At 37.6% G+C, this 26,008-nt stretch overlaps 2 protein-coding genes and 1 long non-coding RNA gene across 4 annotated transcripts in view; all 3 read right to left on the bottom strand.

Annotated features, from left to right (window-relative positions):
* The window catches only part of nfixa (nuclear factor I/Xa), a 120,739-nt gene extending 118,252 nt beyond the window's left edge, over nucleotides 1–2,487 (bottom strand). The window contains exon 1 of one of the 2 annotated variants that reach the window (XM_079615536.1): nucleotides 2,394–2,487. The gene's annotated coding sequence lies outside the window, so the exon portion shown is untranslated. The remainder of the gene's footprint in view (nucleotides 1–2,393) is intronic. The other variant, XM_079615532.1, reaches the window with a different exon arrangement.
* An 8,185-nt stretch (nucleotides 2,488–10,672) lies between these two features.
* dand5 (DAN domain family, member 5) lies at nucleotides 10,673–12,929 on the bottom strand. Its single transcript, XM_079615697.1, has 2 exons — nucleotides 12,338–12,929; nucleotides 10,673–11,309 (listed from the first exon to the last, which is right to left on the bottom strand). The coding sequence occupies exons 1-2, from the start codon at nucleotides 12,818–12,820 to the stop codon at nucleotides 11,037–11,039; spliced, it is 756 nt and encodes a 251-aa protein (XP_079471823.1). The 5' UTR covers nucleotides 12,821–12,929; the 3' UTR covers nucleotides 10,673–11,036.
* Nucleotides 12,930–14,366: 1,437 nt separating this feature from the next.
* On the bottom strand, nucleotides 14,367–16,468 carry LOC307000473. The gene is made up of 4 exons (XR_013798039.1): nucleotides 16,331–16,468; nucleotides 16,057–16,139; nucleotides 15,902–15,977; nucleotides 14,367–15,733 (listed from the first exon to the last, which is right to left on the bottom strand). It is a non-coding gene; the product is annotated as an uncharacterized lncRNA (long non-coding RNA).
* Nucleotides 16,469–26,008: the final 9,540 nt, after the last annotated feature.

The raw sequence follows: 26,008 nt of genomic DNA, 5'->3' as shown, positions 1-26,008 counted from the left end.
ACTGGGGAAAAAAATGTAGAAATGCTGTAATTCAAAGTTAATATTTTCAAAGAAATTATGCACAATAAAATATTTTGTACACCAGTGATATTTAGCTTATTTGTCTGTATTTTCTTCTCACATCATCGTTCAATTCAAAGACACTTTTTTCCTTGATAACCAGGAGCACCAACAAAATAAAAATAATAATTTTAAAGACTTAATTAGGGGAAAAAAATATTCCTTGGTGGAAATCATTTAAAAATATAAACAAATAAATATTGAAATGGTATTTATCTTTATTTTCAAACTTCTTTAATAACATCTTTGATTTCTTATGACGACAACTAAAAGCAAATAACTGAATTTTGTCTCTTTATAATATCACACTTACTTTGATTTTTTTATGCGGAGTATATGAGTCTCAAAAGAATGAAAATATATAGGCCTAGCTAAAGTGTTACAAAAGCACATTTCAAAACTCCTGATTTTACATGCATACACAAAATCTGCAGTTACAAGACCTCTGAGAGCCTCTAGTCAACTCAAACTAAATATATATCCATATACAATAACTTTGCAAATGAATAATTGTGTCCACTCCACTCCACACACATTTAATCATGGTCTGATTTTAATCCCCCCCAAAATAAGGATACACTAAAATGTCAGACTTCTTTCTCTGTTTGTTTCTCGTCCCCCTCCCCCGTCTCTTTTTAACACCCTATCAATTTCTCTGTACCCACTTATTTCCCTTAATAACTTTCAAAGGTTGCCGGGCAACATGTTGTTCTTTTTTAAGTTACCATGGCATTTATTTGGCATACGGTATCCTTTCTCGCTGAGAACATGGGGTTGCCATGGTATCGGTGGGCACCTTATAAAGCAAACTATTGTGTGTGTGTGTGTGTGTGTGTGTGTGTGTGTGTGTGTGTGTGTGTGTGTGTGTGTGTGTGTGTGTGTGTGTGTGTGTGTGTGTGTGTGTGTGTGTGTGTGTGTGTGTGTGTGTGCGCGTGTTGTAAAAAACGATGCCAGGTTCCTTTAAGTCTCAGGCACTCTAGATGCCCAGAATGTTGAAAAATACTAGGCGGCATCATTATAACAACTACCACACACACACACAACTGCACTTTAAAACGTCAAAAGGCCCCACATTTATGCTTGTTTAACTTTTACAGGGTCATATTAAGATTTCTTCCACTTTCATGAATATTTTCACCTTATACACACTGCTCATGTTCTGTCAACATGCTTAACAACACAAACATCGTTTTTATTTATCATTTATCTTTACTAGGTTGTTTTTCAACCCATGTTTGGGTCAATTATAGACAAACCCAATTTGTTTAAAGAACATTTTTAAACCCAATGGTTGGGGTTGTCCATATTTGACCCAAACATGGGTTGAAACAACCCAGCAATTTTTACTTTGTTGCACTTTTCTACAATTTTTTTTTTTTTTTTTTTGCAGGGGTCAAAATGACTGCAAACAGAATTAGTACATTTAGTCATTATACAATAAAAGTTTAAATCCTTAATAATATCTACCTGTCTTGTCTTACCAACATAGGAACATTGTAAAAGTTTGAAATGGAAAATATAGATTGCATGTTACAAACTTACAGTCTCATTTAAACGTTCATGCGGATGTTGTTTCACTATATATTAGTGATGACATTTATAGATGCAAATTTTATAGAGAGGAGGGTGAGTCCACATTTAGGCCTAATAAAAATACAAAATATAAAAAGTAGGGTGATTAAATTAGCTAAAGCCCATCTCTAAACCCAAGGCTTCACACAAACCTGTTGACATCGAAAGCAAAACTCTCATCTAATGAGTTTATAGTGAAATATAGATATATAAAAAAACTGTTCATTAGACCATAAGGAGTATCTGTTCACACAAAATAAGCACAAACACACTTGTCAGAGTATCATAAATTGAGACGGGGTGACGTTTTTGCTTTTTTTGTAGATCCATATTATGTTATCTGTAGGAAATTAAACTAATTTTCAAAATAACCTCTGGCGCCCTCTAGTGTATTTAAGGGTTTGATACAACACTCGATATAATAATTCATGGAATAACTTCCGTTTGTTTTGAACAAAATTACAGGAAGGATGGAGATTATTAAAAAGTAGGTCGAATTAATCTTTAAAACTTCTTCTAGAGAGGATACACAAAGTTTTGATCAATTAAAAATTTCGTCAGGATGCCTAACTGAAACCAGCCGTTTATTTGTCTAATCGTGACAGATCTCACATTTGAGTTTCTCAACAACAGCAGAAGTAAAGCGCCAAAGTTAAACATCAAAGGGCAGACATGAGCCCGATCTCTGAGTCTGCACAGATCTCAGACAGGATTAACCGTGTCATAAAGAAGCACTTGGACTAATAAAGCTCAACACTTACCGATGAACCTGCTGACTCCACCTGCAAAGAGGCCACAACGTTTCCGGGCGGGAAAGACACAGCAAACACAGTCACGTGCCAATTTTTCAGAATTGGCGCCACAAAAACACGTTAAAATATCAAATAAAAAGGAAGTCATATGTTGTTATTTTTCTCTACATCGTTTAATGTATTTGATTCATATTTAGGCCTATTTGACCCTCTTTACCCAGTGGACATACCATTTAAATAATATTTTTACATTATTTTTTACAATTTAGTAGGCCTACAGTTAGACTGGAAATTATGCACCATAAAATATTTTGTTCACCAGTGGTATTTACCATATAGTCTATTTGTTTTAGTTTCCTTCACACATTATAACTTTTCCATTCAGACAATGTTTTTCCCCCTTGATAAGGAGCATTACAAATAATAACAAAAACAAAATAAAAATAATAATTAAAAACAATTGGTGAAAAAATATTCCTTGTGCTGGAAATCAAGACACAACTGAGGGATAGTCATTTGAAAATCACTTTAAAATATAAACAAATACATATTGAAATCGTTTTTATTCCACTCTTTTTTAATATCATCGTAGTTTTAAACATGTAGGCTAATGCATTTTATAATAGATTTTAATTGTTTTGTTTGAAAGTCTTGGTCCAGGACAACAAATAGCCTATACTATTATAATAATCTATAGACTAAAGGTATTAAAAAGTAGGGGAAAACATTAATGAAGAGATGGTATACAATGTGACCATATATATATAAACTCTGGGACATAAAATTGCCATCTATATTTGCTTATACTTAGATCGATTTAGGGTCAGGCCAGGTTTTGGCATGCAGGGTCACAGATGGAACACAACACTGAATATATTTCAGAAACTGGCATAGCTACCCAGCCGTGCCATCTGCCTCACACACACTTTCATATATAGCCTACACATATAAAAAAACAAAAAAAAAAACATGTAAACACTTAATCAGGAGGTGCACATATGAGAGTGGATGTATTCAAGCTTAAAACCCCCTGTCTCACGCACGGTTCTAGTGATCACTCAACCTTAAGCAGAATAAAAGCCCCCTCTCCTCTGTTTTTCTTGTTTCCGAAGTGTTATAGAGTCCATGCCAAGACAGGAGAGGCGTTAAAGACAGATAAACTCAGCCATCTTGCAGGTGTTTCTATCAAAAGACTCATACAGAGCCAAACTCAGCCTGGCAGAGTCTTAATGCCCCTGACTACTGTCATTCTCAGGAGACGTATGTCATTGATAATGTGTGTGTGTGTGTGTGTGTGTGTGTGTGTGTGTGTGTGTGTGTGTGTGTGTGTGTGTGTGTGTGTGTGTGTGTGTGTGTGTGTGTGTGTGTGTTCTGCACCTGTCAGATGATGGGAGGCAGTGTGTGAGATAGAGAGATGAAAAAGAAACCATCTGTGTTTCTAAAGAATCAAACAAAAAGGAACAGAATAAATAATCTAGAAGAACCTTCAAGAAGAATTAAACAACAAAGTGTATGTCTAAAAGAAAGCGTAGCCTACATGTGATTTTAGTTGTTTTGTTTAGATAAATTGTCCCCAGAAGTAATCTATAAAAAACATAATTAATTAATTTGCAATTCATTCATCTGAATTAATTTATGTTTTACTCATTTCATTTCTAGATATTAATTGCTTAAAAGTATGTTTGGCCCTCTGGGGGTTAAAGCATAAAATTACGTAGGCTATACGTGGAATAAATAGTTTGGTTATTACAGCTTTTGCTGTTATGCGCGCGATTGATCTGGTTTGAGCCTTATATAGCCTACACATGGTTATAAGTGAACTTATCGCCCTCCTGAAAAATAATAAAAGAAAGAGAAAGAGACAGATATCCTATAGAAATATATATTTAAGCAACTATATCCTCACCATACACGCGCCGTAGAAGGGACCTTTATTTACGATCATGACATACACACGTACGGACGGAAGTAGCCTATGATGTTTCCCGCGAAATCCGTCCCGACAGCTCTAAATTAATCGGGGTAAGATTATCCACTATTTTATATAATTTTAGTATATATTTTCAAATATGTCTTCAAGCCTGTTAGAAAAATAGGGACATTCGTGAATGCAGATTGAAACCCTAATTTATTTATACTTTTTTTCTCGAGCAATAAACATTAAATAAACACATCAGTGGAAGCTTTGTAGATATTCCATAGAAGCTACCAAGTATAGGCTATGGGACAACATAGGCCTATTGGTTTGTTTATGAATTTAAAAAAATGTATCTTACAATAACACTTGATGACTGCAGTAAACACATAAATGGACAAATTATAATTTCCCAAAACATGATGCAGGTTTATTTTCAGCTGAGTTGCATTTTGGTTGATCCTAATAAGATCTGTAGTTGTATTTTATCTCTCCCTCTCGTTACTTTAACTATGGGTGACAAGGGCACCTTGAGCTGCAGATGTTCTCACCGATGACAGATGGTATTGGCATCATCAGTGTATGTGTGTGTATGTGTGCAAGTACGCTGGCATCACGCAGGGACAGCGGGCAGAGCCCATACCGGCTTAGCGCCACCTGCACCCCCTAAATTCTAGCCCGAGACCCCTCTCCCACTTCTGTATACGCTCTCTGTGTGGATATGTGTGTGGGAGTTTGAATTCTAGGCAATCACAGAAGCAAAATCACAAGAAAGAAATCCCAAAACATCAGAAATTGGCCTTGAAAACACAATAACAATGTCCAAAAAAACAATTTACCTAAAACTGGCATTCTCAGTTTAGATTGATGCCCGATGGGAGTCTGAACAAAAGAATCTGGATTCGCAGTGAATCGCAATTGCGGTGTTTGATGTAAAACAGCCGTCCTGGATGTGTAATTGATAACAGAGAAGCTCTAATTGTCTCATTTATCTTCATGCAGACAGTGCAAGGCTGGTGGAGCGATTACTCTGGCCTGGCCAGCAGAGTTAGGCACAGCGGGCGGATGAAATCCAGCAGAAGCCCAGGCCAGAATCTCTCCAACATTTCATTTTAAACATTTAGTTTCATTTCCGTTTCTTTCTGTCTGGTAGCAAAACGTCATCCAGTTCTATCACTTCACAGTGACTTTTCCTTTGATTTTGAGTGACATATGTTAATCTGTTTTGTATACTAAAATGGGCATTTTTCTAAATATATATTTTCACAGGTTTTATGCATGCTTTGAAATAGGATTTGCATTGTGTTGTGTTCTCGGGCTGAAATAAAGGTCTGTAAACTTAAAAGTCAGAATATTATCCATTTTTATTTTTATTTTTTTCTCACACACATTTTCATTCTTAAAAAGAAAGGTTCCACAGCAACGCCATATAAGAACCATTTTTGGTTTCCCCAAAAAAATATCTTTAAAGAACCCATTTTTTCTTAGTGTGAAGAACATTTTAATTATCTAAAGAACCTTTTGTCTAATTGAAAGGTTCCATTAAAGATTCTAAGAACCATGATGCCAAAAAATAACCTTTCTTTTAAAGTGACTGCAGTCAGAGTCACATGTTAGTACACTATTTCAAACACTGCAACATTCTCACAGCTCTTCTCAAAAAGTTTTGCACGGCATCTGTGTCATGTTTAACAGAAGACATTTAAAAGCTTGAGGGAGTGTCTCTCACCACCGCTCTCTGAGCGTTGTGATCCCAGAATAAGCGAAGAATCAAAGTCCCAAATCAATTAGAGACTCTCTGGAGTCGGAGTGACATTCAGAATTCACGCTCATCTGTGCCCAGATTCTCTCTCTCCGCTGCACTCCGCTCAGCACAATGCGAGAAACAAAATGGCTCCCGCGGGCACTTCCTGCATCTCTGAGAGTGATGAATTCTTAAAGAGAATTCCATTTCCTCTTCCTCTTTCCCCTTGTGCACTCAAAAGCCATGTGTCGAAAGCTGAGGAAAAGACAAATAACGAGCTTCTCCCCATTAAAACCTGGCATTCATTCCTGGAAGAAATTCATGATTTCTCCTCTTTCTTTCTCTAGATTTTCTCTCCCAGACTAGAATGATCTAAATGTTGTCCTGTCCATTTATATGCCTCTGTTCCCAAACCTAGTAAACTGCCTTGCCATTCACTGCCTACATTTACATACATACAACACACAATTTATTATAATTTTTTCCCTATGTGCTCACCGCAATGCATTATGGGATGGCCCTACCTTTTAAGAACATATTTAAAATTGGCGTGAAATGGAAGTTGCGATAGGCTTGTCTTCCCTATTGTAACGTACTGTGTATCTGAGTGAAAGGGCTTCTCGAACAAGAACAAAATGTAGGGCGGGACTTGATTTTGTCCATTGGGAATTGATTGGATGGTGCCTTGCTATTGGTGGATCTCATGTGAGTGACAGGAGGCCCCGCCCTCACGCCAGTAAACGCATCACCAGAGAAGAGATGTCGGGTTATTTTGATGAAAGATTACGAGGGCACATGAATTTTAAAAACATGATGTGCACGAATAAATCATTTAAAATAATACTATAATATTGTCCATTCTGATTGATTGTGACTTTAAGAAGGCAGCATGATTACACTACTTACCTTTTGGAACAGCTTTCGTGTTGGGAACGCACATATGATGCCTTAAAACGCAGGCAGCTCACTAGGCGCTGGAACAGAGCTTATGTCTCCTGTTCTCTCAGGGTAAATGAACACAGTTATGCTGATGCCAGCAGACACCGCCACACATGGACGCTGAGCTCTGAAACATGGCACGACAGGAAAATATGACATCAGGCAGGGCTACACAAGATGCTTTTGCCAAATGTCTCGCCTTAATTACCCTAATTAATGCAATTAGAGTTGTTATGTGACATCACCTGCATCTCACAGGCTTTAATCTATAATGTCTAATTAATATGTTTGCACATCCCACAGGTCAAAAACCAGGACCGAAAATCACATGCATTTGTGCGTCTACATGAGAAATGCATTGAAGTGCAACAGTGAATAAACACAAATTGCAGTATTGTCCTTTCATGTATGCATATTCATTTGGATTTAAAATCAAAGTTGTATGTCATTTTTATATTCCTAAATGAACTTGACTCTTATGTAGGCCTATTTTATTTTATATGCTTTTAATACTTGAATTAAAATTGAGCCACATAACATTGCTTTGCCTTGCAATACGGGTATTGGCTTCAGAAAACTTGTAATGCTGTATAGTTCAAGTCACATAGACTATACCTTTATGATACGTTTATAGTGTTTTATGTATTTTAGGAGATTGACAAGATGCAATAAAACAGAAGATTTTCCATTTTTTCTTTTATGCTCCATTGGGGGTAAAAAATGCTTTTAACTTGAATTAAAATTGAGCCACATAACATTGCTTTGTCTTGCAATCTTGAGTATTGGCTTCAGAAAACTTGTAATGCTATAGTTCAAGTCACATAGACTATACCCTTTATGATACTTTTATAGTGTTTAATGTATTTTATGAGCTTGACAAGATGCATAAAAAACAGAAGATTTTCCATTTTTCCTTTTATGCTCCATTGAAAAACATTGATATTGGAACAGGGGAAGTAAATAATAATCGCAGTTCTCATTTGGGCAAACTATTTCTTCAATTTCTTCTAATACCAGGAGCAGTTTGCTATAAAAACATGTTATAATGTTATAATGTACCATGAATGAACACTACTAAAACCCTGGGTGCTTTGCATCACCACACTCTGTTTGGAAACTTTTTAATTCATTAAGAAATAAAGACAAAAAGAAAACAAATTACTCCATATGTAAAAAGGGTATTTAAAAGTAATGATTTCCAAATGTAAATTTTGTGCTTTTTAATAAGACACACATTGGCTGGCGGTGTCCTTTTATATCTACAGCTGCTCTGGGTTTTGTAGATATTGTGGGTTGGACGTGAAGTGAAGGCAACTTAATGTACAATTGTAATGGAGAATTGTGGGATCCGACTGAAGCACTGGAAGCTGGCGATGCCCTGCGGCACAAACTCCCAATGGCAATCATGTGCCAATCTTGCCCAGCTGCTCCCGGGCACCCGTGCCACATCCATGTCATTGCAATCGAACCATCTCTAAGTTTACCCTGGCATTTCACACTAAAGACCCCGAGGCATGCAGGAACGTGGCCCCTATCACCATGCTTAGAGCTGTCAGGTCCAACCAATCCACCATCCACCCATGGACCCGCTTCAGACCCATGCCTGCATTTCAAAGGCCTCAATCAGTGCCACATTATTAGGAAGGTTCAATATGCAAAGGTCCAACTGGTCCACTCTCAGGAGAAATGCAGTGCTGGGCATGTGTGGGGCGATTGCAAATTAAACCAGGCTTAACCAACATAATAAGATGGGCTGAGTGACAAGTTATAGATACTAGTTTTTTCACTGCCGTTCACGCAAATATAGCCTATATGCACACAAATAATCAGGTTTAAACATTAAAAATATATATATTATTTAATATTTCCTTAGGTGCAGTGAACCGATCCTGCTGTTCCTGCAGTCTCGCGATCGCACTAGTAACCACGCGCCACTTAAGTTTCCTCTAATGCAATTTTAATGTCGCATTTCTCTTGCGTGTTATTCCGCCATTCTTTGCTTGCTCAACCTTACACATATAGGCTACTTAGCAGCTCGCGTTGTTGTCATTGTCTACCTTTAACGAGCTTACTCACGGTGGTTATATTTCCCATAGCTCTGGTTCTTGGCACGAGTGAAGCGCGAGCCCAAATCAGAAAAAAAGCCCCCGCCTCGTGCGATTCATGCCGTGGCAACGGCGCCCTCAATGCCGCTAAAGTGTTTCGCGGCTTATAAAAAGCTCCACATCTGTTGCGCGACGCGAGGAACCACTTTGGTTTAAAATAAATTATTAATTTACTTTTTTTCACCAAATAAACCACTATACAGATAAGAACTATAAAAACACACAACACACAAGAGTTGGTGGAGCGGAGGAGGCTCGTCATACTTAAAAGCATCTCGCGCGCAATGCAAATTGAAGATGCCGTTTTGACAGACTGCCAAGGCGATGTAAAGAGGAACCCCCTTGTTCTCCCTCGGGCGATTTTTCCTATAGGATGAGTAAACTCGACCTTTTTTCAGTCAGGTGCCAGAAAATCGATGAATAGGCTACAACTTTTATTTTTCTCTGACACATTCAGGACTGGAGTGCAGCTGTCCTATAGGGAGATGTGGATTCCCACAGTATTGAAAAGAGTGATTAGGCCACAAAGGGTCTAACAACACCTAAAGTGCATTTTGATGTTAAACGATAGTCTAATTAATGCAGCAAATTAGGTTCTTTCTTGCTTATGGACGTATTGTTTACTTAAGCTAAATGAAGATCAATTCATATTCTCTATAGCCTATCACATAAATGTTAAGCCTAGCCTGCTATATAGCACCCTTTAATTAGCCTAATTAATTTCCATTTGGGACATGTATGGAAGTATAGAATAATTACGATTTTTAAAAAACGTTTTGAAAGGAATCTCACCATGTCTGCATGTATTTGACCAATAACGCAGTAAAAGCTGTAATATTGTGAAATATTATTACAATTTCTAATAGCCTATTATAAAACAACAAATTTTCAGCAGCCATTACTTCTGTCTTAAAGGAATAGTTCACACAAAAAGGAAAATGTTGTCATCATTTAATCACCTTTATGCTGTTCCAAACCTATAAGTTTCTGTCTTCTGTTGAACACAAAAGAAGATATCTGACTTCCATAGTATTTTTATTTCCTATATGGAAGTCAATGGCTAGCCTACCGTCCACTGTTTGATTAACACCATTCTTTAAAATATCTTTCTTTGTGCTCAACTGAAGAAAGAAACTCTCTCAGGTTTGGACAAAGGGTGAGTAAGTAATGACAGATTTATTTATTTTTTGGTGAACTATCCCTTTAAGTGTCACATGATCCTTCAAAAATTAGAAATGTCTTTGTGAGAACAATCTTTGTACATTAGTTGAATGTTTTTGCTGGTAAAGCATTAAGAGACATTTAAAAAGAAAAAAACATGCAGGCTGATTTGGGTTTTCTTTCCGTTGTTTTATTGTGTTCACATAGCTTTTTATTGGCTAACTGCAACAATGTTGCATTCATTGCATTGTAGGCTAAATCTTTTTTTCTTTGAAAATGTAAGCCTATAAATATATCATATTGCCACACAAATACATCTCCACAAAATGCAACAAATATACCTTCATCCACAAGGTTGTAGTCAAGTAAACGGTGCCACTTTTGACAGCCATCTCAATGTCATAAGTGGTCCAATTTACCCCCATTTGGTTTCACACTATTCTTTATGTAGGGTGAACTAAAGTAAAATGCATTTCTGAAATAATTTTCATGCAACAGCGACACTTACTGGTGAAACTATGGCACGTAACCATAAAAGTACTGGATTCTTCATCAAACTGATGAACAGCATCGTCATTACAGACAGACAGTTAAGCAACACAAAGATCCCGCTGAATATCAGCCGGTAGTTTACAGAGACAAAGCTTTCCCTTCACAGGGACTCGTGTTTAACACATCCCGAATCGTATTTCGGATACTTTAACCAGACACGGTGACGCAACACAAATATTTCACATTTATGTGGCTATATGGCCTAGTCCTCCTCAGACACACACACACACACACAGTTATAAATGATACATTTCTGTATTCTGCACTTTGACCTCTTCACTGCTAGTTTCGCACTTGCACTCCTCGACGACCATGACGCGCCTCTCGCGCACCTCTGTCCCGCAGCGCATCGGCACACGCACGGAGCGCGATTTAGAGGGGCCGCAGCGCGTGCACGACGCTCCTGGTGCACGAGCATCTCCACTAGACGGGACGAACATGGAGCTGCACTGACCGAAGCAGAGATGATTGTGAACGGTCACCGTCTCACAGCCGTCCTCCGTTATGCGCTGGGAACGGTAAACACAAACAAACATGTAATAGGCAATATAGAAATACATTTTTCAACCAGAGGCCGGGGCCTGGGCCTCAAAATGAATTAAATTGATTTAAAATAAGACAAACCAAGCATGAAAATGAGCTAAAACAACTAAAAATCAAAGCCATGCGAGTCCAATAGTTTGAGATCCACTGATTTAAAGACAGTTCCAGCTAAGTTCATGATAACAATAACGACGATGATAATGATTTTTATCACTGAAAATTAAGACATCATAATCATTATTATTTACCCAATGTCGTGTCACTGAAAGAATAATTATTTCCTTCCATAAAATGCATTGTGTTGTCAAGCTAAATTGCATTTTAGATTTATATAGGTCTATATAGAGAATTTTCATTAGGCCTATATGTAAACAATAGGCTATCTGTGTCCATATAGGCTATATCATTTGTTAACCAATAATTCTAGAGATGTCAATTTTCCTTTATCAGAAATATAATTCAAAATGGTCAGCATGTTGTCGCTTCTTTGAAACTATACTTTTATTTTACTTAAATAAAACTTTACTGTTGTATAGCATAGGGCTGCAATTTATTAATGATATAGACTATAACTTGTTTTAAAATAGGCTAGGCTACTCTAAAAAAAATCCGTAAAAATAGGACACAATGTGTTAATTTAAACGTATTTTTTCCGTATTCATTTTTTACAGGTGTTTTACCTGATTTCGACTTTTTGAAACACTTCATTACGATGTGTTTTCGGGTTAACGGAAATGTCACTAGATCATGTCCGGATAATAAGCTGCCAGTAGACCTGTAGCCTATACTTTTTCTGTTATTTTACGGATTTGTTTTTTTACAGTGAAAATCGTGTGACCATCTCTCCTACCGTAGGCCTATAGGCCTATTTGATGTCACACTGACAGAATAGGCAACTTTAAGTTTCACGCTCACTTATGTAAGATCGTTTAAAAATAAAATGTGTCTAACATTGTTGACAAAAACATTTCCCCGAACAGTAATGAATTGTTACCTGTGTGAAGGGCACCGCGGCACAGCTCTGTTTGGTCATGTCTTTGGGGTTGATGCGCAGCGCCACGGCCTCTTTGCTTCGCTCGCTTTTGTGCATGACTTTCTGCCACATCTCGAGACCCTGTTTCCTCCTCGCGTCTGCCCCGGTGCCGCTCGCGCTCACCGGAGGCAGCAGGGCCGCGGGTTTGGTACGGGTCAGGGCTGACGGGCCAGCGCGTCCGAGGGACAAGAACGCGGGAAACGCGCCTCGACTCGGGGAGTTTTGGGACGGCACGTGACTACTGGTTGCCCGTCGCATAAAATGATGAGGGCTTAGTTTGACAACTCGAACAGATCCCCGAACAGGTTCGTCTGGTCCATTCCCGGAGGATTCAACATCTTTCGCCACGTGTCGGCGAAAGTCCCGTTGAAAGGCGCTGCGAGGGAAAGCGCCACCCAAAGTGAGCACTGACAACAGGATAAAAAAGCTGATTTGATTGGTCATTTTTGCAAAATGATAGAATATTGGTTCAAGGTTTATCTCAAATCGAGATAGCTGAAGAAAAACTCTCTTGTTGAATAATCTCGCGGTTCAAGGTTCCGTATGGTCACCTTGCTGTCGTTGTGGACATGAAGCCGGAGCTGACCATTTATATACTCTCAAACGGGTTCTTTCATGACTGCTCATCATTGCTTTATTATAAGAGTGGATATAGCCATTGTACTCAGATAATGGCTGTGAGTGACAGGTGAGTTTTCGTGAGGCTGTGACAAGTGCACCTTTCCTCTCATCTCTTCATATCACACCGTGGGAACGCAGGAACTTTGCTTTTGTGTGCTTTTCACATTTAGCCTTTTTAACATGACGTTTTTATTTCACTCTTTAAATTACACTTTCACCTGCATCAATTGATGCTGTTTTTTTAACCAAAGCGACAATATTTATTGTTTCTTTTTAAAAGGAAAAAAAGAAGAAGGAAAGAATAGGCTTAGGCTATATATACACACAATCTATAGCCTATCTGTACTGTACTATTCACATTGTTTACTCAGAAAAGTGAGAAAACCCAATTTAAGATTAAGATTAATTGATTGGTTTGAGTGGCAATTCTTAATAGACTTTTGTTTACTAATTTCCTCCATTTCTGCAGTTATCTTTCCATTCACTCATTTCCCAAAGTGAATGTTGAATTGTCAACGGAAAAAATGTAAGAGAACATCACATAAACTGACTTCATAAACTAATGTTGATTTTCTTAAAATGTTTCTGTTTGAACTCACCATCATGATGTGTTTGGTCGGGCCCTTTAAACTTAATTTGTGTATATTGTTATTCTCTCCTGATGCAGCGATGCAACAAGAAATCACAGTTATTTGATTTCAAAGGAAGGGAAGTAATAAATGGGTTGCTTTTAAAATGTGATGACCTATACTGTAACTCCTGACTAAATCATTAATGAAGTTAGGCCACCTTGTAGAACTATTTATTACTTCCCTTCATGTCGTATAAGGATCTTTTAAAATTCTATTGCAAACACTATAGGTCATAAACACCTTGTGAAACTTTTAATTGTGTTGATATAATCCCTATATTTTTGACAATATCTTGCGATCGACCATGCTTGAGTCACACACTTTAACATTCAGCATGCAAAACACAACAATGGTATATACTAAGACAAGAGTAAATGTAAAGTAAATGATCAAGTGCTCTTCACACTACTGTTCTTTTTTAGTTACTCTTGTGTAAGTGAACTACTAAGCTTTTGTCAGTACAACACTAATCCTATTTCACTTTACTCAGTTTTTTTAGGCAATTCGGTTTGCATGCTTTTCTTAAGTCTAACTACTTAGATTTTACAGTGTATATATATACAGAGGGATCTCGAGAAGCGTCATTCTCTGATATCTGATCATGGAACGCTGCGGTCTGAAAATGACAAGGTCAACACACACACACACACACACATGTTGGTGCAACTATGAGGACTGTCAGGCGTAATGGTTTTTATACTACAGACTGTATATATGTATATATTTATACTACTCCTGTACAACAAGAACACTAATGTTATTAATGTGGTTACGAGAAGGTTATTCATTTCACAATTATGCACAATAATAACTTTCTTATGTGTTTATGGCTACAAAGGTTTCTTTCTCACAGCTTCTGAAGGCTTTGCTCACCTGAAGTTCAAACAGTCAGATGTTGAGCTCAGGTGCTAAGTGTTTCCTACCTTAAGTTAGCACTGCATGACAAGTATAGTCTGAATCATATAATCATAACTTTCCCAAGGGAACAAGCAGGAGCAGGGAAAGAAAGTGACTTCTTGTTTAAAATGATATGGGATCTGCCACACCTGATGTACAGCTAAATCTTTTTCAAATCGCTCCAGATTTGAACATGCATTAACTTGCATTTGTTTGCAGCTTTGATTTTGTACTAAACCACACAATGTTTATTACAAACAATGTCAATTTAAATTTCTAAGCATTTCATGAGGACCAATCTAAATTGTATTCATAGTGTGCGAAACAGTGCAATATTAAACTTTATGGTAGCATATATAGCAGTTTGTGTTATAATTCCATTACAACTGAACTATCCAAACTACAAATCCATTTGATCCGGGTGCGTTTGTGGCTTATATAATAACTTCATTTTTTAAATTAAAGACAAACGTGCTTCATTCACGGTTATTTTAACAACAACAGTATAGCAGAAACACTGTGAGCAGCAAAATAGATGCTTAAAAGCTGCAGAAAATAAGAGTACATGAAAATACAATAACGGACCTCTTGGAACTTTAATTGAATATCCATGGAATAAAATAAGCTAACAGACTATTGTGAATGAATTTCTAAAACAAGAAGACGAGACACGTGTGGAATCTCATAACGTGAATGTTTGCAGAAGACTGAAATGTGGTGAATTATGTTGATAAATTAATACCAGAGAACAATACACTATTTGGCAAAACTTATAGTGTTTTATCTGTTTTGGTCAGAGAGTGCAGCCTTCTTTCAGTGTTTCTGAAATTCACTTAGGCTTTCCATTAACATTCTTGAACACATTTGTTTATATTTTGACATCAAGACAGGTAGGACAAAATACATAAAAATAACAAATGTTCAAATTGTAGCATTGTCAGCTTTTTTAGAACGAATGCAGTAGCCTATAATTGCGCATGTAAACGCATTCAGTGTCCAGCAGGCGGAGCGAGTGAGTAACTATGTGTCTGGCTAATTCCCTGAATGCCTGCTAATTTGGAACAAAGTTCATTGCTTAGCTTGGTTTGTCCTTGCAGAGACGGATCCTCTTGAGTGCCGCAGACATCCTCTGTTGAGCCAGGAAAGACTGAGGAAGACTGGGATCTCGAGACGCGTCATTCTCTGATATCTGATGGAACGCTGCGGTCTGAAAATGACAAGGTCAACTGGTTGATACAGATCACACACACACACACACCACACACACACACACACGTTTTTGGAGATTTTGTCTGGTTTTGGTCACTTCTTGGTACATATTTGTCCCCAAAATATAGTTAATTAGACACACACACACACACACACACACACTGACCATACTATGCCATGCATTTGTTTTATAGTTTTCATCCTTGTGATGTCTGCTGACATCCGACTTTGGTCTCTGAGAACTGGAAGAAGAGACGTGTGCTCTTTTATTCTTGTCTGAATTTATTATAATAAACATTTTTTATCTATGATGCAACTCACTCGAATTCCCTTAAACTCAGTTTGGACGCCATACTACTTTTCTATTGCAGTCACAGATGATGCCTCAAGGTAGAGCCAGTGACCTAAAACAGAAAGCAGTCACCAACAGCGAACCGAAGGTCATGGTCATTAATTCAGAACAAGCGGTCAGTGTCCGTAAATGGTGCCACTGTATATACAGTAAATATGAAACAAATATCACACACAGACTGCTATAATATTTGAGTTATAATGTATAGCCTATCAATAAGTATAGATTTGTCTCTTCACTCACCACACTGTGTTCTCTGTTCTGAGCACATTGTCCCGTATGCACAGAGTTAAAAACCTTTTTATGTGTCTGTGACCCAGCAGGGCAACTGGTGCTGGTATTGTGCTGGAGAGAGCGAAACACAGAGGAGGATTTAGAGAACAGAAGAGAAGAGATGCTGACCAGAGCACATGTAACCACCACAACACAAAGACGTAAAAACGCATGCACTCTTATATAAAAAAAAGGGTTATTTACTGGCATGGCCTACGAGTCCATGAAGAACCTTCAACATCTTTCCATTGGAGAAAAGGTTCTTTATAGTGGGGGAAATGTTCTTTGGATTATTCAAATGTTCTTCACACTAAGAAACAATGGTTATTTTAACTGGTAGGTTCATAAGAACACGTCCAGGTCATCAAAAATATAAAAGAGCAGATGTCATCATGTGACCCTGGACCACAAAACCAGTCACGGGTAATTTTTTTAAAAAAAATAAGATTTCAAATAAATAAGCTTTCCATTGATGTGTGTTTTTTTATGATAGGACAATATTTGGCCGAGATACAACTATTTGAAAGTCTGGAATCTGAGGGTGCAAAAAAATCGAAACATTGAGAAAATCTCCTTTAAAGTTGTCCATTTATGTTCGCGATTGTGCTGCATTCACTCATAAAAATAAATGTTTCATATATTTACGGTAGGAAATTTACAAAATATCTTCGGAACATGATCTTTACTTAATATCCTAATGGTTTTTGGCATAAAAGAAAAATCGATCATTTTAACACATACGATGTATTGTTGGCTATTGCCATACCCGTGCAACTTGTGACTGGTTTTGTGATCCAGGGTCATAAATAGACATTTAGAAAACATCTTTAAGATGTTTAGGATTTAGAATATAAGTAAAACTGCTTTTTCGAATCCCATAAGAGCAGTATATCAAATTCAATTCAATTCAAAGAACCCATAACTGACTTCCTGTTGGGCTGGTGAGAGTGCGAAAGTTGTTCAGCTTGATGAGATTTATAAGTGTATAAAGTTTGGTTAGTGTATGTGAAAAGCGGTGCGATACAAAGGACCTCAGAAACGACCATATAAAATGGTCCGCTGCAGAGACCCCCCTCGACCCCCTCATGTCAACTTGCCGTATGGTATGAGGGTCAGTGTTGTTTATGCAGCCAGCAGCCATATCACCCTGTAGCCCAAGACTGGTTGCCCACTGAAGCTAAGCCGGGCTGAGCCTGGTTAGTACCTGGATGGGAGACCTCCTGAGAAAGCCAGGTTGCTGCTGGAAGAGGTGTTAGTGAGGCCAGCAGGGGGCGCTCACCCTGTGATCTATGTGGGTCGCCCCAGTGTAGTGATGGGGACACTATACTGTCAAAGAGCACCGTCCTACGGATGAGACGTAAAACCGAGGTCCTGACTCTCTGTGGTCATTTAAAAATTTCTTGGCACTTCTCGTAAAGAGTAGGGGTGTAACCTCGGTGCCCTGGCCCTTACCAATCATGGCCTCCTAATAATCCACATCCACTGAATTGGCTCTATCACTCTCTCTCTCCTCTCTCCACCTGTATCTGGAGAGCACTGGCGCCGTTGTACTGTGGCTGCCTGGCCCTAGTGGAATAAATGTGCATTTCAGAGAAAAAGGGCTTTTGAGGTCAAATGTTCTTTATTAGAGGTGGAGATGTGAAAGTTGCAGGCCTGTTTGCGGCTGGTTTTGGCAATTCTAAGAACTTCACCGGAAAGACGAGAACAAAAACTGGGTGTTCTTAGGAATGTGTTTTCCGTGTCAATACAGTATCGTGTTAAGCGTGTACACTCTCCCCTGCTCATCTGAAGCTATTTATCAACTGACCACAAACCACACAGCGCACAGCATGTTTGAGTGTTTGTGTATGTGCATGTAGCTTTATCACATGAGGGGGGAAATGAGGTGATGAGGTTTACAGACACATTTCTTGGAACTCTTTGAATCTGGGACATTTGAAGAGACTTCATTCAGTCTCATCTGTGATGGTGATCATTCAAATATTTGCATAAAAACAGAATCATTAGTGAGAACTATAATAATAGGCCTACTCAATTCAGCCCCGTTTGTCAACAAACAAATGCAAAACTCCACTGTCTTTATCTGTGGTATAAGATCAAGATTTCACATTATCAGTAGCCTATATCTGCATCTAGAACATTATTTTAACCACCTTATTGTAACCAGAACTGAATAAACATTGGCCTACTAGCCTACTGAATGAGTCAAAGTGAGTGTTTTCAAATGAGTAAACAGCTTTTGGAGATGAGTAGATTAAGTACTACCTTTTCTCAACCAACATTTGTGGTATGAAAATATTCTTATTGTGAATTAGATTAAATTTCACTGAGAGCTGTATTAAGAAATATCTGTTCACGATATATTTAGCCGATTTTAACATCTGAGGTGAATATAAGCACAAGCACTTACTAAGAGTGACCACAAGGGTGCGCTGCTAAGCCAAGAAGTTGCGTTTCAATCAAATGCCTGATCTGGTTCAAATTGGATCGAAAGTTACATATCCTTTTATCCCTATAGACCTTTTAGAGTTTGAATTAAGAAAATAAACACGTTTCGTCTAAGAGATAAGACAAAAATTAAGTTTTGAACGTTTTTAAAGGTCTTTTCATACAGCGAATCCCACCATATTTCCCACCATTTATCGAATGTTTTTTATCATTACTTCTTGAAGTTATCTGTCCTTTACTACCACTAGCAGTATATACCTTTAATTAATATCATTGGGACTTGGTTATATCGATGAAAACAGCACAAGAGTGATGTTATCTTGTTTCCTTTTTTTTCTTGATAAAAACCAAAAATAGAAATAAGCCTAGGCTACTGAGGCCTAGACGAAAATGAATGGAAAAATGACTAAATTACTACATTTGCTCACCACAGAGATACTTTGGTTCAGTCACACCAAGCAGTTACATACCTGATGGGTTACACAGTGCATGTGAGCAATGATAATAATTACCCGTGGCATAAGCCAGTGTGTGGTTTTGCTGTTTCAGAAAACATTAGTTTCATTAGCGAGGAAGGAGGACCCCGGGTGAAGGTCTCTCAACCCACCTATGTTTCTACAGAAACTTGAGGGGGGTTTTTCCCACCGTTGTCTTTAATCTGTGTGGTGTTGCTAGCCAAGCTAGCCATTATAAAGCAGCAACTCACATAATCATACATAAACACTACTTCATTGTTTCCACACAGTGATTTAAAAGTGGTTTTCGTGCGAGTAAACATCATACCCGTATCTCCTTTTCACACAGAAACACTGGCACTTCTTCATTTCTATTATTGTACTGTTTACATGCACAATTACCGATGTGTTTTCCTGTGTTTGGGTGGGTGTAATTAAGTGTGTTTACATGTGAATAATGGGTGTCTCTTCGTGTTTTTGGATGTGCGTGTGTCTGTATGTGGATGCGGCCGTGGGTGTGTCTTTGTATGTGGACTTGAGCATTACACTTTCCCTCCACTGTCGTGTTTAACTGTCACCCAGCCCAGCCCCGCCAGACTAGACAACCTGCAAGGTGTCTAGTCGAAACTACACCTGTTTGTCTGCAAACAACCTCGAACAACGCTGACTCTTTGTGTACCTGTCTGTCAGTCAGTCAGTCGGTCAGCAATTACTTCAGAGAACTCACAGCTTCCATTCCAGCCAAATATTTGCTTACACACGCACGCACGCGCACACACACACACACACACACACACACTGTCTCTCTCTCTCTCTTATCAATACGCTCTTAAATACAGTCTCAGTTTTGCCGTCTGTGTGCTGGACTGCTCTTATCAGTGCTCTAGAGTAAACAGACTGTAACTGTCTACCGGATGGACTCAGACACAACAAGCCATTAGACGTCTGACTCTTTACACGCAGTAGTGGGAAATTCTGTGGTGGCATGCGTCCTGGTTGTCTACGGTGTTGTGCGGCTCACTTTGATGTTGTGATTCAACAAAGAAAATCTATGAGGCATTGTGAGGTCTGGCATGACCACATCAATAAAAAAACTATTTTGATTTGGACCATAATGCTGCGAAATCTGTGACCAAGTGACCAAAACCCAGAGGTGGACAGTGACAAAGTACTTTACTTGAGTACTTTTTAAATATCTATACTTCACTTGAGTATATTTTTTTCTGGAAACTATTATTTTAACTTCACTACATTTGAAAGACAAATATTGTATTTTTTACTCACTACATTTTTTTGTTAAGGTCCTTGAGTAGAAAATACAACGACAGTCAGGGGATGATTTTTGGTTAGAAATGAAAGTCGGGTTGACGTCAGAAAACTCATGGACAGTCTCTCGCGTATCTGGTGGCCCATACAATCCCCATAAGATGAAAACTGGTTAATGAATGAATGATGGTGTGAGATTAATAGTGCAAAATAAAAATTAATTTCCTCCATTTAGAAATTCTTTGTTAACAAGACCTTTACAAACCAGTCCCACCATACGCTTAATCATATATTCTCAAATGTGCATACAGTATATTACATTAAACTTAAGATAACCTACCGTTCAAAAAGTTTGGGGTGGGAAAGATGTATTAATGTTGTTAGAAATATGTATCTTATGCTCACCAAGGCTACATTTTTTTGACCAATAATATTGTCAAATAACATTATGATTTAAAAGAACTGTTTTCTATTTGAATATACTTTGAAATGTAATTTATGCAAAGCTAAATTTTCAGCATCATTACTCCAGTCTTCAGCGTCACATGATCCTTCAGAAATCACTCTAATATGATAATTTGATGTTCAAGAATAATTTATTATTATTATCAACGTTTAAAACAGTTGTGCTGCTTCATATTTTTTTTCATTATTCTTTAATAAATAGAAAGCTCAAAAGAAAAGCATTTAGTTAAAAATAGAATCTTTTGTAACATTATAAATGTCTTTTCTGTCACTTTTGATCAAGTTGACACATCCTTGCTGAATAAAAGCATTCATTTGTATATGTCATTCACATTCACAATGCTTAATGAGACGAGTAGTTCTTCTTTTTACAGATTGTTTTACAGATAATAATTTTTGTTGATGTTGGATAATATCAATATTTGTAATGTAGTGATTCCCCTCAGGACTGGTTTGTTTAGTTAATGGTTTAGTTTTGAAACTGAGTAAACTGAGTGAAAAACAACAGTTCTCTCTATTTGCATTCACACTGTCGCTGGGCTTGAAAGTGGACTCAGATCACTTTTCACTCCACTTTAATTGTGCTTGATTGTATCTCAGTCCACTTTCTTTCTTTTTTTTGCACGACCCACTTGAAAACGATTGTAACGCTGATGATGATGATGAATTATGACTTAAAACGAGCTCATTATATTCAGCTGTCTGAGGTCTTGTACCCTGATGTAATCACAGTAGTTGTTGAAGTGTAATTTCTAGAAGACTGAGGGTTTGAAGATGCGGCGGCATAGACGTGGGCGTATGTGCGTGTTTTGGGAACGAAGGGCATCTATATTTAAGTGTTCCTGACAGATTCCGCTTTTCTGTCTCTGTTACAGTTCCACAGATGTGTTTCCTTCCTGAAAATAAAAGTGGCACTTCTCCTCTCTCTGTCTCTTTTACAGACAATACAGGGAGGAGGCAGAATTGTGTAAAATTATCAGTAAGGGCCACTGTGGTTTTCGATGTGGAGTGTCGTTCACTCCCTCAGCATGCCTGACCTTTGACCTCTCCACCGTGTTTCTGTTTCCCTGACAACAAGTACGGAAAACTGACTGAGAATCCCGGAATCTCAAGTTGTTTGGTTAGTGAATGTTGAAAAAGATGATTGAGCAACACCATAGCAATAATGCAATACTATAAACGAGTGTGAACTGCTGTTTTCTAAGACAACACCACAACCCTTATTGAGCCAAAAAAGCAAACCTTTTAATGTGTGCAACAAGTCAAAGATGATAGTTAACAGTCTCAGTTTTGATTTAATAGACTTCATCATCTGACAAGTCTCAGTGCTGGCAGGTATTTAGGAAAGTCTAGCATTATAATGGCTCTGTTGTGTTTTCTGCGTTTTGTTGTTTATTACTCATACTCACACTTTTACACTGTCTGCTATGTAATTCCTAATGACGCTCAAAAGGTTTCATTATCGAACAAATTACTTTCTGTTTATCCCCTACTGTTTACTGACAGCTTACTGTCAACACTCAAAACAGAAAACAGAAGGAGTAGGCGTACGTTCACATCGATGTGCACAGTCATAAACATATATGACATAAATCAGTCAAAATTTGGACACCATTGACTGATTTGTTTTTTAGTCTTACAATTGTTTAAAATGCTGTTTGCGGTCAGTATATACGTTTTTTGGGGGTGTTTTCGCAAGAAATTAATACTTTTATTTAGCAAGGATACAATAAATTGATCAAAAGTGTTACAAAAGATTAATACATTCTGTTCTTTTTAACTTTATATTCATCAAAAATATGAAGCAGCGCAACTGTTTTCATCATTGATTATATTGATAAATGTTTTTTGAGCGTCAAAATCATAATATTAGAGTGATTTCTGAAGGATCATGTGACACTGAGACTGGAGTAATGATGCTGAAAATTCAGCTTTGATCACAGGAATAAATAACATTTTACAATATATTTACATAGAAGACTGTTATTTTAAATTGTAATAATATTTGACAATTTTCCTGTGTTTCCGGTCAAATAAATGCAGCCTTGGTGAGCAGAAAATACATTTGTTCAAAAACACACACAAAAAAACCTACTGACCCCAGACTTTTGAATGGTAGTGTAGATATGAGTACATATATGAGTATAAATAAAAGTAAATTTCTCTAATATCATTTTTTTTTTAGCAAAGAAGAATTTAGAAGAACAAATTTCATTTGTGTTCTCATTTTTGACCACTAATTATCTCTGAAATCTACTATTTGTATCCACTAAAATGTAAAAATTTTTTTAAAAAAAATGTGTCGAAATGTTTGACTGGTGGTGTGCATAATTATAAAACAAGCAGCCTGGAAGTGTGCCAACGTGCCCACGTCTTACCGTACATGACACAATGACCGTAAGATTAGATCTGTGTGTGTGTGTATGTGTGTGTGTGTGTGTGTGCGAGAGAGAGAGAGAGAGAGAGAGAGAGAGAGAGAGAGAGAGGGAAGCAGACAGCAGAAAACAACCCTTTCCTAGACATGAGGTCATAAGAGCACTGAAACTAGATTGGCGAGAGCAATAAATTGGAAAAGAACCCCTCCTCCCTACATTGATTCATATGTGTGTGTACACGTGTGTGTGTGTGTGTGTGTGTGTGTGTGCGCGCGCACAAGATGTTCGTATCTCCACCCGTGTAACACTTTCACCCAATGATGTCCCCTCCGGGCAGCTGTAGCACACGCGCAAACACTAAAGCACATTAACCACTCATCTTCATCATCCCAGTGTCGACAGTGTGTGTACGACCAGCTTGCTAAAACATTATTGTTTCACTATATCTGAGGATGACAAAACAGATTAATTAGAGATCACATTAATTAGAGAATGTAGGCCAACCTGGAAGTTCACATCACCCCGGTTTCCTTTGAAAAGGATTTTCCTTTGGCTTTTGGATTATTGCAGAAAATAAGCTCTGTGACCAACAAAAGCTTATGATTTTTAGATGTTTTATTCATCATCATAATCTTCACAAGTAAACATAACTTCCTCTTTTGAACTGTGAAAGCGGACTTGTGAGTAGTTCGACATTCACCGTTCCTGACAACATCTGTAGTCCCATTTAGCCCCATGTTAGAAACCTCCTTTTTCAAGACAGGTAAAAGCTTAAAATTTGTTTTTAATTTAATTGATATCTTGAGCTGGGTTTAAGATATATAATATCTTGAAATGGGCTTACCTCAAGGCTCGGTATTAGGTCCGTTGTTTTAATGTTTATAAATGAATTGCTGTGTTGTTGCCCAGATGTTGAATGTCAGCTTTATGCTGATGATACAGTAGTTTACACATCTGCTAAGTCATCTGCCAAAATTACTTTTTTCTAATAGAAAACAAAAATAAGGCACATAACGAATAAATAAAGGAGGTAGACGAGTTAACATTTTTTAGGTGTTTTTTAACTGTTTTAAACTTATTATATCTCAAATCGGGCAGCTCATCTTTTTATCCATGCAGTGATTTTGGTTTTCTTTTTGTATTTCTTACAGTTTTGACTCAAACAAATGACTCCTCAACCAAAAAACTTACTATGTTGTATAATCAGGCTATACAAATAAAGGATAAAAAGCCAAATCGATGGCATCACTGTCTTTTTTTTTTTTTTTTTTTTTTTCGTATATAAAAACCCAGTGACTTCAGGACGATGGAACCGGAAGTGCTAAAATGCTTGTTTCTAGGTTTTATCCTTCAAAAAGACATCATCCCTATAACACTCTATAGGCTTTAGTTTACATCACAGCCATTAACCAGGATTTTCCAGTTGTTGTTGTTGTTAGTCAAACATATTGTGGCTCAAACAGTGCTAGCAGTACCAAGGTCATGGGTTTGCGTGAGCTGATTAAAAACGCAAGTCACTTTTGATGAAAGTGTAAACATTAAATGTAGAAAGCATTGTATTTGACATAATGAATATTCGTCCCTGAGTGCAGGTGTCACATGTGTGGCTGTAAAGTGAATAGCACATAGGCTAACAGTCACAATACCGGTATAAACATGAATACCTATGGGTTCAATATGCGTCACATTACTAAACTTGCGTCATTGTTTTCAAATACCTCAGTTTTCACAGTCCACACTATGGCAAGCCGGTTTAGCTTTTATTCATTTCCAGGATATTAATTCTTGATATCAACAATAAAATTTTTGATATCAACAGTAAAAAAAAAAAAATTTACACGCCGTTTTCAAATTTTTCCACTTTGGAGAGCATTTTCAAAAAGCTTCGTTTTCGTTGCTAATAACACTGTCTCAGTGTGGACAGAAGGCCAAAAAACGGAAAGAAAAACATGCATTTTCATACAAAAATGTATTAGTGTGAACAAGGCCTAAGGAACACAGGCAAAACCGGAGAAAGTTAAACAAAAACAAAACACGATGAAACTAAACAGACATAGACTAGACATAACCTTGACAGCAGGATTAGTCATCAATATTTGTGGTTGTTTTTTCTATAAGAGAAAGGCTGAAGTGTCCGTTAAAATATTGTTTTGCCAACTTTTATGGGTACTCTAGGCTATAGATGAGCTCAAAGCTAATAGACATGGATTAAAAGCCACAAAACCCATTCATGGGGCTGATGATTATATAGTGTTGTGTTTGATTGGCAGGACTAAATAAACGTGTTTTGTTGCATGTGAGCCAGAGAGCCGTGATGAATCACACGCGGACCTTGCTTGATAAAGCTGGATTTTTTTCTGCAGAAATATCATGTGTCAATAAGTTTTGTAACTTCAGCTGGCTGAAACTGGATTGTGCTTCAGCAGTGCAGATGAGACTGAGGTAATGGCATTCAGTTGTGACGTGTGTGAGCAAGTCTTTAAATCATACAATCAGTTTTGAGTGTTTTCCTTGATTCATTCGGCTGCTGCTGTCTGGACCAAACTATCTGTGGAAGAAGCAAACCTGTGACAGGCAAGGTCTGAACAGTGGCAGATCTGTACAACAACATTATTTAATGTGTGTTATGCTGATTGTTT

The sequence above is a fragment of the Phoxinus phoxinus genome (assembly GCF_949152265.1).
Source record: "Phoxinus phoxinus genome assembly, chromosome: 6".
Classification (NCBI taxonomy): domain Eukaryota; kingdom Metazoa; phylum Chordata; class Actinopteri; order Cypriniformes; family Leuciscidae; genus Phoxinus; species Phoxinus phoxinus.
This window is presented reverse-complemented; position numbering and strand designations above follow the sequence as displayed.

Bases quoted from the DNA above. Each gene is read 5' to 3' on its own strand.
- dand5 (XM_079615697.1), bottom strand. From the start codon at position 12,820: ATGACCAATCAAATCAGCTTTTTTATCCTGTTGTCAGTGCTCACTTTG. The intron at 11,310-12,337 runs GTAACAATTCAT...TACCGTTCCCAG, and splicing joins CCGCGGTGCCCTTCACACAG to CGCATAACGGAGGACGGCTG.